Source organism: Dipodomys spectabilis, unplaced genomic scaffold (assembly GCF_019054845.1).
Source record: "Dipodomys spectabilis isolate Male_0828 unplaced genomic scaffold, ASM1905484v1 ptg000002l, whole genome shotgun sequence".
Classification (NCBI taxonomy): Eukaryota; Metazoa; Chordata; class Mammalia; order Rodentia; family Heteromyidae; genus Dipodomys; species Dipodomys spectabilis.
This window is the reverse complement of record NW_024870679.1, coordinates 16,382,036-16,397,870: the sequence shown is the minus strand read 5'-3', so window position 1 is coordinate 16,397,870 and position 15,835 is coordinate 16,382,036. Positions and strand designations below refer to the sequence as shown.

Below are 15,835 nucleotides of genomic sequence, written 5' to 3'. Positions count from 1 at the left end.
GACACAATTCTGAAGAAAGGCCTTTTATGTTTTGATGTTGTTCATTGAAATTTCAGACTAGAGGCATATACTTCCTTTAGGTTTTTTGGAGGGGAGGGGTGAGGAGGGATTGTTTTTGGTTTTTTGTGCAGACCTCAGGCTTGAACTCAGGGCCTTGGCACTGTCTGAGCTTTTGTGTATAAGGCTATTGCTCTACCACTTCAGCAACATCTCTATTTCTAGCTTTTTTGATGGTTAATTGGAGATAAGAGTCTCACAGACTTTAGACTTTCTTGCCCGAGCTGCCTTCAAACCAATATCCTCAGATTTCACCCTCCTGAATAGCTTGGATCACAAGATGTGAACCGCCAGCACCCACCTCCCTGAAACTAATTTTACAAAATTATAAGGGGGAAATTAGTATTCTGGAAGTGTAAGAGTGCTTGCTAAGCTTAAGATACTAATCTTAGTGGGAAAGGGGTCTTTATTTAATTTGTGTGTATATTGTATAGACAACATCTTTTAAATATTCTTCCTATCTGACTTTTCATCTTTGATCATTTCTACTTAGCACTGAAGTCATTCTTAGAGATAAAATACAAATGTTTTCATTTTAGTCCTTGTTTATTTTCACAGAGTTTAGAGCTAGGGATTAACTAGTTCTCAATATTGCTGTTTGTGTTAACTCATTAGCCATCTTCCATGAAGAGTTTGGGAGTTGGCTATTGTCAAAATGCAGCTACACTGGGTTTTCAAGAGGAGGACATATCAGCTTCAGTAGTAAAAATCCCAGTGCAGCAAAAGCACTTAGGAAGCTGCTACAAACTGCTGCTGGGTGAACACCTGCAGTTTCAGTGGTGTGAAATCACATTACAGTAACTGAATCTTCTGGGCTTATTTAACAGTTTCGCTTACTGATTTTCTTTGAGGTTTGTAGGCCCTGCATGGAAGTTTTCAAATGCAGTGACAAATGAACTGCACTGCAAAAATGTTACATGAGTAAAAGCAACTGCAGAGTTATAACTGCTGTTCATTTCTCAGTGCAGAGAAAAATGGTACTCATTCAAATTCACTAAAATTACTTTCAAATCAAACCTATAAAATTAAATGTCACTGATTCTCTAGTGCTAATGTGTTGAGAAACGTACAGAAAGAGAGAGAAAGGGAAAAAGAAAGTGTGTGTGTTTACATTTCTGTGTTCCCCCAGGAAAATAATGTTTTTGTTTGTTTTGCCAGTCCTGGGGCTTGGACTTGGCCTGGGCACTGTTCCTGTGCTACTTTTACTCATCTACTCTACTACTTGAGCCACAGCATCACTTCTGGCTTTTTCTGTTTATGTGTCCTGAGGAATCCACCCCAGGGCTTCATGCATGCTAGCAAGCACCATACCACTAAGCCACATTCCCAGCCCTAACATACATTTTTTGAACACTTTTTCTATAATTTTGTGTAGTTTTAGAACCCTTATTTAGGTTAAAGGTGAGAATGGCCTATAACAATCTGGATAGAAAGAGACTTAAAGATGCTTGTAAGGGCATCAGGAAGGAGCTAATAAAGAAAAATAATTTGAAGCTGAGGGCAGTGTGGGATATAGCTGTACGTGACAGAGCATGGTCCCAAAGGAAGTATAAAGAAACAGGATCATAGGCACAGGCAGGTATAATAGCTTATACAGGAGAGATACATGTTCTCATCAGGAAGAAAATGAGTAAAGAGCAATGAGGCTGTTTATAAATAGAAAAGGAGAAATTCTTAAACCACAACTGACTTCATTGTTCATTGAAGCATGAGATTGTGTGTTTGAGTAAAGAGGTAATGGTTGTGTAGATACTGAAACAGTGGGAGTGGTTGAGGTGATCCAGAAAAGAGCCTAACCAAGAGTAGAAAATTGGCAAGTGAAAAGAGGTGTCCAGAAAGAATAGAGATCATGGGTTTATGGTAGTGTGGGTCTTCTAGGCTCCTGCCCCTGAAGAGCTCAGCCCTCCTGGTGTAGATAGGGGAAAGGCAGGTTGTAGCATTGGTCTTATACTGTAGGTTTTGGAGGGCAGAATACCTAAATAAGGAAGCAGAGCTTCAAAAGACTGATGGTGATAAATTGTGGTCCATACCAGTAATCAATGAAGCAAAAAGGATGAGGCAGGAGGATCTTGAATTCAAGACTAACCTGAAGAAAATTGGTCATACCAATCAAGTATTTGCTATATTCCTTACCCCAAAATGTTATCTTCAGCTCCAATATCTCTCCTAAGTTATAGCTTTTTATTTTTCCTTTCCCTTTTTTTTTTTTTTTTTGGTGGTCGTGGGGCTTGAACTCTGGGCCTGGGCGCTGTCCCTCAGCTCTTCAGCTCAAGGCGAGCGCTCTGCCACTTGAGCTACAGCGCCACTTCCGGTTTTTTGGTGGTTTATTGGAGATCGGAGTCTCACAGTCTTTCCTGCCCGGGCTGGCTTTGAACCGCGATCCTCAGATCTCAGCCTTCTGAGTAGCTAGGATTACAGGCGTGAGCCACCAGCGCCCGGCTCCCTTTTTTTTTTAAATTTATTCATTTGCTGGGCATCCATCCCCATTTGGATAACCATCTGGTACTTCACACTCAAATTTGAGGTTAAACTCATCTTCCCATTCAGATGACCTCTATTTCTTTTGGGAGCATTTGCATCTTCTTAATTAGCCAGAATTGAAATATTGTGATCTCCTTGCCCTTTTTCTCCCATACATAATCTCTGTCTTTGTAGCTTTTATGCAATTGTCTTTTCCATCCACACTGCTTCCAGTCCACTGCCACCCTTCATTACATGTCCATAGTGTTGCAGCGGTCGTCCTCCTCACTCAACTAGTCATTATTCTTCCAGCTGTACAAATCAGAGCTTAACTTTTAGAGTGGGGAGGCTCATTCAAAACTTAAGTCACTTCCCAACTCTGGCCACATTAATTTCCCATTGAATTCAAAGCCCATCCTAAGTGGCCCTGATTTACCTATCTAACTTACTTTGTCCTTACATAATTATGTCTGCTGCTTTGCATTAAAAACATCCTTGATGCTGGGCACTGGTAGCTAACACCTGTAATCCTAGCTACTCTGGAGGCTCAGATTTGAGGATTTCAGTTCAAAGCCAGCCTGGGCAAGGAAGTCTATGAGACTCTAATCTCCAATAAACCACTCAGAAAACCAGAAGTGGAGCTGTGGCTCAAGTGGTAGAGTGCTAGCATTGAGCTGAAGAGCTGAGGGACTGTGCCCAGACCCAGAGTTCAAGCCCCATGACGACAAAAAAGAAAAAATCCTTGATAACATTATCACCTGTTCTGACTAATCCTTTATGAAGGGTCTCTTTCAATGTCACCCATGTCCTCAGGAGTGTAAAAATAATTATCTTACCAGCTTCAAGGAAAGAATCCTCATCATATGCACCTTAGAATATTTTACTATGTGAATGTGCAGTGATATAATGTTATGACAATAAAAATGGAAGATATGTAAGGGGAAAAAAAGAAAATAATTACCTTCCTTATTTAAACTATTATAAATGAGACATCTCTTATGGACAGAATTATCTTCTGCTTTATTACATAACTACATAAAAATATTTTCAACTCAGTTTTCTCCAGTAATGTAGTTAACTATAAAATGACTAGAACTTCACAAATGTATTCAGTTTAAAAACTTAGAGCATAACATCTGAGGGAAGCTGACATCTGAGGGAGGAGGACACGGAATCAGAGGGAAACAGGAAAATATACAACAGAGGGGCCCATCAGCTGCACTGGACATTGATGAAAATGAACTAAGCAACTCAAGGGCAGCGATGGGAATGAGGGAAAGAGAGAAGAGCTTACATTAAGCAAAAGGAAAGAAATGTACATATCACCCGATGTAGAAGAAATAGTTGTACTGTCAAAGCCCATAGAATTCACAGACATTATACACCATGATAATGACAACTTGCCTTTTGAAGGTTAAAGTGTATTTGTGACTTTAATATCACTCTCAATACTGTGAGATTTATTCACCACAATCTCAATAAAAAATTAAAAACAGTGTCATTGCTTAGAGTTCTAGCTCTCAGAAAATGGAGGCAGGAGCATCTTTGAGCCCAAGAGTTCAGCATCACCTTGAGCGCAACATAAAAGGACCCCATCTCAAAATCTTAACATCAGTGCCTCATCAACAAGTACTATACTTTAGAATCATATAAGAAGCTTAAAACAAATAGTACTGATAGCTGATTGCAAAATTATGATCACTGGTCTTTTGTAGGGCTTAGACTAAAGTATTTTCTAAGTTCTTCAAGTGGTTCTAATTTGTGCAGAATTAAGAATTAGTTCTAGTGTTTACTGATGTAGAAAAATGCTGTCAGTTCACATAGCTATACCACCAGGCTTTGCTGTCTTCTAAAATCTTAATGATGGTGGAAAGAGCCTCCTAGCTATTAGAGAAAAAGGATGAACTCTTATTAGCATATTTTATTTTGTAGTGACATTCCGAAATGTATTTGAAGAACATATGCAAGTAGGCTTTGAAAATCATAAGACATACTCAGTTCTGCAAATGAATCAGATGTCTGAGCTGGTGCGGTCAGAAATACAGCCTGGCAGGAAGACTTCTGGGGTTAGTTGCTCATCTTCTACTGACTTACGTGACCTTAAGAAAGTCACTTGAACCTCAACTTGCAGTTACTACAATTTCCAGAAAGATTGAAGACAAGTTAGTTTCACAAAGACAGAAATAGTGCAGATGTGGAAATCACTGATTTGTTTTGACTCAGTGGCTGAGATCCTGCTATGGGGAATAACTGGCAACAAGAATTTGCATCTTTAAGGGAAACAGACTCACTCCAATTTAGGAAGTCATTCATCAACTACTTAAAAGTACTTGAATTTTAAACTCAGCTCTGACCTCTTGGCACTTGTTTTCTTGTCTGTGGCAAAGCGGTTGGGACAGGTGAGGCTTTCTTCCTTTCTTATTTACTTATTTTTTTGAATTCTTGATCTTCTTGCCTTGCCTCATGAGTTCTCAGATAATTACCTTGAAGTAAAATCATGTTATTCAGCCCCAATCTATGCTATTTTGTAAGAAAGAAAAGCTTCTCTTGGGGAGGGTTTCATAAGTTGGATCCTTTTTCTGTTGGTTTATTTTTTTAATCTTTTTATTTTAGAGGTGATGTACAGAGAAGTTAGAATTACATAGGTCAGGTAATGAGTACATTTTTATCCAGCATTGTTACCTCCTCCTTTGTTTTTCCCCTACCATCCCTCCCCCTCCCCAGCTTCCCAACTCCTCCCTCCCCCCAAATTATAAAGTTCATTTTCAACATAGTGTCATTGTACATCTCATGGTTACAATGGTCAACCTGTATCCTTGTTTCAGCATTTTGTTATTTCCCTTCCCCACCCCAAATTAGAAAAAAGGTATATACAAGGTGCAGGGCACCAGAATCAAATACAGTGACAACAGGGATTATACTATGGGGTGGATCCTTTTTCTAATGACTATGCTGTTGTTTGATTTTTGGAGAGGAAGCCAGGGGCCACACACTAGACAAATGTTTTCAGAGGCTTTCTCTTTAATGAACAATTTGAGTAGAAGAATTACATACGAAATTCTATTTGTCCTGTGTGTCCCTTTGAAAGCATATACCACTTTGGGTGTGTGTGTGTGTGTGTGTGTCCATCCATGTGTATCTGAGATAGGCATTTTTGGGAAATAGGTGGTGTTTATGTGAGCCCTCAACTTTCTGAAAGTAGGTAACATTTTGACCCTTTGTGTCATAGCTTGTCTTTGTTTCATTCTTGAGTGTGACTGTATAGTTGTAAAGACAGGTATTTTGAAATAATACTGTTATCATTTAGCTCCTCTTCATGGAGAAGAAAATCCTAACTCATTTTTGGGTAAGGTGGTAACTGCTACTGCCATTCAGGGAAAAAAAAAAAACTTGGTAGGTACCTTCGTGATTATGGTATTCCTTTTTAATGTTCTTAATAATACCCTGGATAAAGGGAACAAAAATTAAAAATGAAATGACCTGGATAGGTTGAGTCTTAAGTTAGTTAAAGAAATTAAGTCTTTAACCTTAAGTAAAACCTTTAGACTTTTTGCACGTTTTTAGTATCTTTAAATCATTATACAAAGGAGTTGCCATTCAACAAAGCAGATTAGGAATACAGTGCATCTTGATCAGTGTCACCCAACATTCTCACACCTCCATCCCCCTCCCTCAGAATCACCTGCCCAGGTCTTTTTTTTTTTTTTTTTTTTGCCAGGCAGGGGCTTGAACTCAGGGCCTTGGGGACTGCCCCTGAGCTTCTTTTGCTCAAGGCTAGCGCTCTATCACTTGAGTCACAGTGCCCCTTCTGGCTTTTTCTGTGTATGTGTACTGAGGAATAGAACCCAGGGCTTCATGCATGCTAGGCAAGCGCTCTACCACTAAGCCACCTTCCCAGCCCAACTAGCCCATGCCATTTTTAAAAACACCTCAGGCAAACATAGTGCACACCAGTAGTCCCAGCACTCAGGAGGAAAGACAGGAGGATCAAGAATTCAAGCCACTTCTGAACATATAGACTCCATTAAAAAAAAAAAAGAGAGAGGGAGGAAGAAGGGAAAGGAAGAAAGCCTCGTCTGTCCCAGCAGGCTTTAGCTTTTTTTATTCTGTACCCTATAGTGTCAAGTACTGTATTTAATTGGTAAAGTGAGGGACATAATATGTGTGCCTGTCAACACTGAGGGTACTTTTGTTAACAGAAAGAAATCCTCAGCCAGGCACCAGTGGCTCACACCTGTAATCCTAGCTACTCAGGATCGAGGTTCAAAGCCAGCCAGGGCAGGAAAAGACCGTGAGACTCTTATCTCCAATAAACCACTAGAAAACTGGAAGTGGTGCTGTGGCTCAAGTGGTAGAGCGCTAGCCTTGAGCTGAAGAGCTGAGGAACAGCGCCCAGGCCCAGAGTTCAAGACCCATGACCCAACAACAACAACAACAAAAAAAAAAAAGCAGAAAGAAATCCTCTTACCTCCTCAGCTCCAGCATCTGGAGGTTGAGTATATAGAACCTTCTCTTAACCCCATATTGGGTTGCAGCAGCCTGCCTCATCATCACTTTATGCAGGGTAAGCATCAAAACTGGTTCCCCACTGCAACAGAACTCTGCATGAACCCAGTAATTTCTCAAATCTGATAGGTAAAATAAAGTATGTGGCTTTTCACTTCCTTTCCCTTCTTCCAACCCCAAACCATGTTTTCTGGTGGCATTTATTCACACAGATAATCTCACAGCTTTCTGGCGTGTAAGGAGTGTTGCCTGCCATCTGGGTTCTCTGGCTTTGGAAATCAGTGGGACCTCTCGGGACTGCCTTAGAAATGCTGCTACAGAACAATTTGAGGAACTGGCTCCAGGACATCTGTGAGGGATCACTTCATGCAGGTGCTTGATGTACTCGTCATATATATCACCCAGAATTATTCAAGCAATAATTCAGACTTGCTGTGATTTAGTGTTACAGAGGGGTGTATGATGGAAACACCCCTGTGTTTCAGTGTGAATGCAGTGAGTGAAGCAATAGGGACCAGAGTAAGGGAAGCCATTTAAAATCCAAAGTTCACTACTATTGTTACACTACATGAAATGGTTATCATCAGTTGTTCAGTTTTCCTTGCTCAATAAACCAAAACTTTCCTATAGGTTTCTCTGTTGACAGACATAATTAAGCCTCAGAAATTACCTATCTGTCCCAAGTTTATACCTTAGTTTGTACAGCTTTAAATTTCTTTGCTTATAATATATACTTAATCACACGTAGATTTTTATGCCTATCATCCCAGCTACCAGGGAGGTATAACTAGAAGTTTCAGGCCTTGGAGAAAAGCAGGACTCAAATACAAAAATAAATAGGGCTGGGGTCTAATTCAAAGGGTAGAATACCTGCCTGTAAGGCCATGAGTTCAAACTCCAGTACTTCCCAAAAAATAAAATCAGTTATCACACTTAAAACTTTGAAACTGGTTCTTACTACTGTATATCATAAATCCTGTTAACCACATGTTGTTTGCTAGCTCAGAAATAACAAATGGAGGGTGCTTGTCCTAACCTGACTTGTGTTCCCTCTTTTTGATGTGGAACATATGTGGAGCAGTCAGCTAGGTAAAGGTCTTATCAATAAGATGCTGTTTGACACTTGGCTTTTTGCTTTTGTTGCCATGCCACTTACCATATGGTAAAGAATAAAAGCCTCTTGTCTTTTCAGGATTGAGGTTTGAACCAGTGAGAAGTTTCCTCTTGCTTGTGATTTGTACATTGCAGACTTTTATGATGTGTTTTCAAATTCTCTAGCATATAGATTGCTTTAAAATCATCCTTATTAAAGTGTTACTTTTAGCGGTATTTTCTGCAGAAACATGTTAAATATCAACTCTGGAGTATTACTGTTTTTTAGTTAAGTAGAAGTTATTTGAGCCTGTAGTTTTCTTTGATACTCAGTTTCAGGATTGAAATAAAGACTTTCAGTCCCTTTCAATGTATAATTGTGATTATTCTTTACGAAAAAGATAGAATAAGTAAAAACATATTAAGAGCTAAGCCCAGCCTCCATAGGCTGAGGCAGAAAGATCCTAAGTCCAGCCAGAGGTTAGAAGCCAGCCTGGGTTACACAGCAAAACTTTGTCACAGAGGGAAAAAAAAAAAAAGCACATTACAATTAAAAGTACACAGATAAAATGTCTCATAACTAACAGTATGTAAAAGGATAAAGAGAAAACAAGGAGCCTGAGGAATTAATCCCAGCTGTTCAGGAAGTAAGATTAGGAAGACCAAGGTTCAAGGCCAGCCCAGGGGAAAAAAAATTTGATCTCAACTAATAACTGGGCCTGGCATCAGTGGTTAACCCCTGTAATCCTAGCTACTCAGAAATCTGAGGTCTGAGGATCATGGTTAGAAGCTCATCCCAGCAGAGAAGTCTATCAGACTGTAATTAACCACCAGAAAACCAGAAGTGGAGCAGTAGCTCAAAGTGTAGAGCACTAGCCTTGAGCAGAAGAGCTCAGGGACAGCAACCAGTTCAAGCCCCAGGACTAGCACTCCCCACCCTCCCCCCACAAAAAGTTTTTAATTCTTTAAGTTAGAAATATCTCATTTAACAGAGCTCAGTGTGAATTTTTTTTAAGCCTCCGTGTGAGGATATGCATCACTTCTAGCTGGCTGGCTGGCTTATTTCACATAATGTCCTCCACTTTATCCACATAGTGACCTTCTTAGTCTCACATTTTTTTTGTCTTGAGGGTCTGTTTTGTCAGATAAAAGTATAGTTATTTCTACTTGTTTTGATTTGAATAGAATATCTAGTTTTCCATCCTTCCACTTCCACTCTGTTTCTTTACTGGTAAAATGGGTTTCTTCTAGGCAGCATATTGTTTTGCTTTGATTCATTGTTCCATTTGATCTAATCTGTTGTTGAGTCCTTCAACTGTATTTTTTTTGAGTTTGGTTCTTTTGCAAATCTTTTTCTTTTATAGCCTGTATTATCTTTCTATCATCTCTGTTCTGGATTTCATTGCACTATTTCATAATCATTCGTTTATTCAGGCTAGTACCAGGGTTTGGACTCAGGATTCCATATATGATCAGCTTGCAGCTAGTGCTCTACCAGACCTCCACCCTGGAGTTTTGCTGGTTAATTGGAGTCTCAAGGACTTCTCTACCCACATTTGCTCTAAACTACAGTCCTCTGGATATCAGCCTTCTGAACAATAGGAGTAGAGAGAGGTGTGAGCCACCTGTGCTAGCTTCTTTTAAATTCTAAGACTTTCATCCATTTTAAATTGTTTGGAATATGTTACTAAAGAGTTTATTATTTGGAGGCATCCTATTGCTTTTTTTCTCTGTGTTCCTACATTGGGATTTGCACTCTGGTGGACAGATTTCTCAGCCAGTTTTATCAATAGCCTTCTCAGTCAGCATTTTTCTCTTAAAGCTATGCCTTGGGGTTTGGGTACCAGTATGCTACACACTGTTGGCTTTCATGGTAGTTAGGTGCCATAGTGTACCATCCTTATGAATTCCTGGGCAGTGATCCTGACAGTGTATAATGTGTCTGAAGAACACAGGAGTGGAGACCCTGGCAATTTAGGCAGATGTGGTGTTAACAGCAGTGGGTATGGGATGCTTTCTGTGTGGCAGCTCCTACAACATAGGAGTGGGGACTTCCTCAGTGCCAGAGCCAGGGCTTGTGGCATTACAAGAGACCTTGTCCTCTGACCTAAGGAGGACATGAGGAGACATGTTAACAGGAACTGCAGCACATCTGCTGTGGTGATCATGCTGTCCTGACAGGGTGTGGGCAGTGCAGGGCAGTGGTGGGAGCAGTGTAGGAGAGGCGGCGGCAGTGCAAGGCAGCGGTGGGAGCCATGTAGGAGAGACTGCAGCAGCAACCATACCGCTTCCCTCTGCTTCCCACAGATGGAGTGGTGGTTCTCTCCAGGCCTTCTTTGGCTTCATGCACTCCAGGGACAGGGCAGAGGGAAGTGCCTAGAGTTGCCTGAGACCCCCTTAGCATGTCCCTGTAGGCAAAGTAGCAGTGCAAGTGTGACGTTCTCCTTTCCTGTCTCATCAGTAACAGGCACCTGAATGCCTGTCTTGAGCCCTAGCATAGCACACATCTATATGCAAGCTGGATACATCCTTTATCTCAGAAAGCAAGCACCCTGGTCTCCCAGTTACTTGGACAATTTCAGATTATTTAAGTGGGCTTGCCAAGCCTGGAAGATTATATAAGCTTTTCAATAAGGAATGGTAGATAGTGTCTGCACTGATAAAGTTTTGTGGGACTCCTCCCCTATCTGTGGAATTGGAGTGGCAAATAAAGTATTTGGGTTTTCCTACTATTCTATTTGCCCAAAGAATCTGAATCTTCCAAGATTCCATTCTCTTGCTGATTTCCAGTATTGATTCTTTCATGGTCACTCATCTGAGAATGCAGCTAACACTATTTCTTTAGTTCTTTTTTTTTTTTTTTTTTTGGTTGGTCGTGGGGCTTGAACTCTGGGCCTGGGCGCTGTCCCTCAGCTCTTCAGCTCAAGGCGAGCGCTCTACCACTTGAGCTACAGCGCCACTTCCGGTTTTCTGGTGGTTTATTGGAGATAGGAGTCTCAGTCTTTCCTGCCCGGGCTGGCTTTGAACCGTGATCCTCAGATCTCAGCCTCCTGAGTAGCTAGGATTACAGGCGTGAGCCACCAGTGCCCGGCTTCTTTAGTTCTTTATAGCATAGAAAGTGAGTGTCAGGCATTTACTTAACAACCTTGAACCTATACATTGCCCTTTTTTGGGGTGATACCAGTGTTTAAACTCAGATATTCTGCTCTCTACCCAGGTGTTCTAACCTGAGCCAAAACTCCATCCTTCATTGCTGTTAGTTATTTTGAGATAGACCCTCATATTCTAGCTTGGACTATGGTTCTCCTTTTTAAGCTTTCGACATAGCTGGAATGATAGGTATGAACCACCATGCCTAACCATTGGTTGAGCTGGAGTCTTTAAGTTCTTGCCCAGGCTGCCCTCAAACCACAGTCCTCTCAATATCCACCTCCAGAATAGCTGGAATAACAGCTATGAGCCACCACACCTGGCCTTGCTTACTCTTTTAAAAATCTGAACAACTTAAGTAGCTTAAGTGGCAGGGTAGTGGCCAGGCCTACAGTGTGTGACAGGCTCTGGGTTCTAAGGGGGTGGTGGAGAGGTAATAAAAATCTTGACTATTCATAGTTCAGTGAAAATTAAAGAATCAATCCTTAAAGTATTTCAGACTGGGTAGAGAAAAGCTTATTCTAAAATTGTTGTAAATGCCTTATGAGATGTAATTTAGTGTTTTTAAAAATGTTTTCATTTTATTCAAAAAGTAATCTTGCCTTTTACTGTCTTTAGTCAGGTGATTTAATCCAGACATTAGGCATAAATGTTTCCAACTAACCTGAGCCCCTCTCCACACTGCCATTCCCGAAGTGGAGGGAGGGAATTCTTCCTTTTATTCCCCGCCTTTTTTCCTAAGAGAAATTTAGCCGTTTTTGCTGGCATGATGTTCATCGTTATCTGAATAGATCCAGTCTTTTAGATTTCCATACTTAACATTTGTTTGATCTTTCAGCCTTTCCTTCAGACTTCTCCACCTTTGCTAGTCAAGCTTCTTCTCTGGGACTTAGGTTAAAGAGACAAAACCTTCCATAGCTGAAGATGGAAGCCTCCAGTTCTTTGCATATGCATCCACTTAGTATTTTTGGTCATTTCAGACTGACCCCAGTTCTTGGAATTCAGAAGCATTCTCCAAAGAATATGGTTTTTACACAGTTTATTACCACCTTGCTTGAAGAATTACATTTAAAGAATGAAGACCTTGAGAGTTTAACCATCATATTTAGAATGAGCTGTTAACCAGAATGGTGAGTTGGTTTTACTTTTTATATTGGACTTTGTGAGGGGAAAGGGAGGGGGGCCTCCTGCATAATAGGCAAAATACTCTAGCAGCCCCATATTGGAAATGTTTTTTTTTTTTGAGGCAGGTCTCAGGCTCTATAGCCAGGCTAGTCTTGAACCCATACTCTTCCTACTCCACTTCCCTAAGTGCTGGGATTACAGGAATGAACCACCACACCTCTTTGCTTGTTTGAAATTTTAAGAACCAAGAGCCATGTGCCACTTCTGGTTGTTGTTTTGTTTTCTGTGTATGTGGTACTGAGGAATTGAACCCAGGGCTTCATGTATCCTAGGCAAGTACTTTACCACTAAGACACACTCCCAGTCCCTTAAAAAATGTTCTAAATATCCTGTTTGTTTCAGATATAATTCAGGAAGACAGAAGGTCAATACCTACTCAACCATGTCTAGAATTTCAGCCACCCAATAATCATGGTCTGATGGTAAACAACGGATCCTGGTTTTGTTCCAAGAAAGATCTTCACCTTCTCAGGATGTTGCAGTCCCTAACTTCAGAGGAGAACCATTTCTGCAAGAGAATAATTGAATTTTACAGCCTCTAGCTACAGACCTAGTATTTTTATTTTAGAAATACTGGAATTTTAAATTGCAATTTGGATGAATGTTCATTTTTCTTATAGTACTCTTATTCATGCTATATGCAAGTTCTCTATCACTTGAACTTTTGTTGGTGTTGTTATTTAAAGATAAGGTTCAAAGCTATCTTGAGAACTCTGAACCCCCAAGTAGCTGGCATTCAAGGGGTGTACCTTAATACCTAGCTTGAATGAATATTCTCTAACTTTTTTTGGATAATTCCAGCTTGTAGCAGTTGTTTGGTAAATGTAACCTAAGACCTTAAGATGTGTATTTTTTAAAAAAACACAAAAACTCTATAACCTACCAATGGCTGATGTATTAGCTACTCAAGAGGCTGAGATCTGAAGGAACATATTTTGAAAACAGCTGGAAAAAAGATCTGAGTAGACCTTTTTGCTTAGCATATGGAAAGACCATCACTAGCCATCAAGAAAAAGCTAAAATGAAGTACCACTTCATGCCAGAGTGAGGCCATGAAAAACCAGAACCCTCATACATTGCCAGTAGAAATGCAAAAATGATTTGGCTCCTTTGGAAAACAGTCGGTCCATTTCTTTCTTGAAAAGTTAAATATAGTTTATCCTATTACTCCCCAATTCTGTTTGGTATTTTCTTTCACCTTAAAGGAAATGAAAAAGTATGTAAGTGCAAAGAATTTTAGGTAAATGTACATAAAAGTGCTATTCCTATTTTGCGTGTGTCCCACTCCTGGGGCTTAATCTCAGGGCCCAGGTACTATACCTAAGCTTGTTTTGCTCAGGTCTAGTGCTCTACCATTTACACCACAGCTCCGCTTTCGGCTTTTTGGGTGATTAATTGGAAGGAGTAAGAGCAACTCCAGACATGGAAGTTTATGATTGGGCACAGTGGTGCACATTTGTTATCTCAACTACAAGGACTGATGTAGTATGTGTTTGACATCCCAGCGACAGGGAAGCAATCTGTGTTGGAAATAACTAGCACAAAAAAGGGCTGGAGGTGTGGCCCAAATAGCCTATCTGGAAAGCACCAGGCTCTTGAATTCAATCCCAGTAATGTAGAGAGAAGGAAAAAGTCCACTGGTCAGACACTGAAGATGCAACAATAAAGACATCACTGTTCTTAAAATCTTGAGCCTGCCTGTAGGGTGGGTCACAGCTAGAGAACCATTTTGGTAATAAACTGTATGGTCACGCCACCAAAAAGGTGTAGAGTCTGCTGGCAGAGGGAAGGGGACTTACAGGGCCTAGAAATATAGGGCAGAGGGTTAGAGTTATCCACACAATCAGGAGGACAAGAAGGGAAGGGACAATCCAGACAGCACCACTGGAAAGACCCAGTGGAACATCGTGTAACTAACTCCTGGACCTATTCTCCTAAAATCACAGAAGCCTGAAATTGGAAAGTGCTCAGAATAGCATCAAACATGATTAAGAAGTGTCAGCTAGGATCGGAGCCTCTCTTAAGGAGCAGAACTCTTGAAATGTGTTTCCAAACAGATGGAAAAGAAAATGACTCAAACTACAATTGAAAAACTTAGGAAGGACCTCACAGAGCTGAGCACTGGCCGCGCAGGCTCAAGGAGCCGCTGTCCCAAGGGGGCAGCTGTGGTGCTCTCCATGGCATCTAGAGGGGGCATTCCTACTGATGAGGACCGCACTACTGGATTGAAAAGGGAATCATAATTACCACACAGAAGGGACTCAACCCTTACAATACGCTGGCCCCCAGAGCAGCTTCAGGCACCAAGGAAGGCCCTAATTTGGCTCCATCCATCAGCAATAAGCTGTATCTGTGAAGACAACTGTACTGTCATCTGGGTCTGACTACAAGAAGGGGAAAACTCAGTCATGTCCAAGTTGGTGTCACACTAGATTGCCGAATGAACCCCGTACTAGAATGTGCTAGAATGTGTTCTTAGAATGTGCTGTTAAAAGGGCTTGATATGTGGCTTAGTATGGAGTGCTTGCATAGCATGCATGAAGCCCTGGGTTCTATTCCTCAGTACCACATACACAGAAAAACAGAAGTAGTGCTGTGTCCAGGCCCTAAGTTCAAGCCCCAGGACTGGCAAAAAAAAAGTGCTGTTAAGTTTCTTCTTTCCAATAAGGACTAACCATTGTGTTGATTTCTCCCCCTTCCTCCCCAAAAAAACGTACAAAGTTAATTTCTATGATCCTTTCTCCTTCCTACCTTCTCTATTCCTGTACTTTTTCTAGAACCTTGGTAACACCCTGAGCTCCAGCTTACCCAAGCTCTCAGAATTATCATGTAAACTCTGCCCTGTGCCTTCAACCTTGGCAAGGTTTGACAGGGCCTTCTGCCGGCAGAGCTAGATCCCCAGGTGGCATTGTTACTGAAGCAACATCACCTTCCATAAAGTACAACCTCCAGGTTTTCTTGTAAAGTTCAAGTTTCAAAGAACAGGGAAGATGCTGTTGCTCTTTCAGGGAAGAAGATGGGTTCTGGGGAAGCTTTTACTACAAACATCAGTAGTGTGATCGTTTCACTTTCTATTTAAGAACTCCAGGAAACAGTTCATGTGTGTGAATACTCAGAGTAATTACTTTCTTATAAATTTTGCCCTTTTTTTTTTTTTTGGTCAGTCGTGGGGCTTGAACTCTGGGCCTGGGCGCTGTCCCTCAGCTCTTCAGCTCAAGGCGAGCGCTCTACCACTTGAGCTACAGCGCCACTTCCAGTTTTCTGGTGGTTTATTGGAGATAGGAGTCTCACGGTCTCTCCTGCCCTGGCTGGCTTTGAACCGGGATCCTTAGATCTCAGCCTCCTGAGTAGCTAGGATTACAGGCATGAGCCACCAGCTCCCAGC

General features: G+C 41.1%; 1 protein-coding gene across 4 annotated transcripts in view; it reads left to right on the top strand.

Moving 5' to 3' along the window:
- Positions 1 to 13,625, top strand: part of Rpap2 (RNA polymerase II associated protein 2) — a 65,851-nt gene extending 52,226 nt beyond the window's left edge. For 2 of the 4 annotated variants that reach the window (XM_042683215.1, XM_042683208.1), the window contains 2 exons: positions 12,246 to 12,395; positions 12,793 to 13,625. In XM_042683215.1, the coding sequence (XP_042539149.1) occupies positions 12,246 to 12,387 (142 nt within the window). In that variant the 3' untranslated portion in view covers positions 12,388 to 12,395; positions 12,793 to 13,625. Of the gene's footprint in view, positions 1 to 4,473; positions 4,536 to 7,235; positions 7,396 to 12,245; positions 12,396 to 12,792 lie in introns of those variants that run through there. The other 2 variants (XR_006147902.1, XM_042683223.1) reach the window with 2 other exon arrangements.
- Positions 13,626 to 15,835: the final 2,210 nt, after the last annotated feature.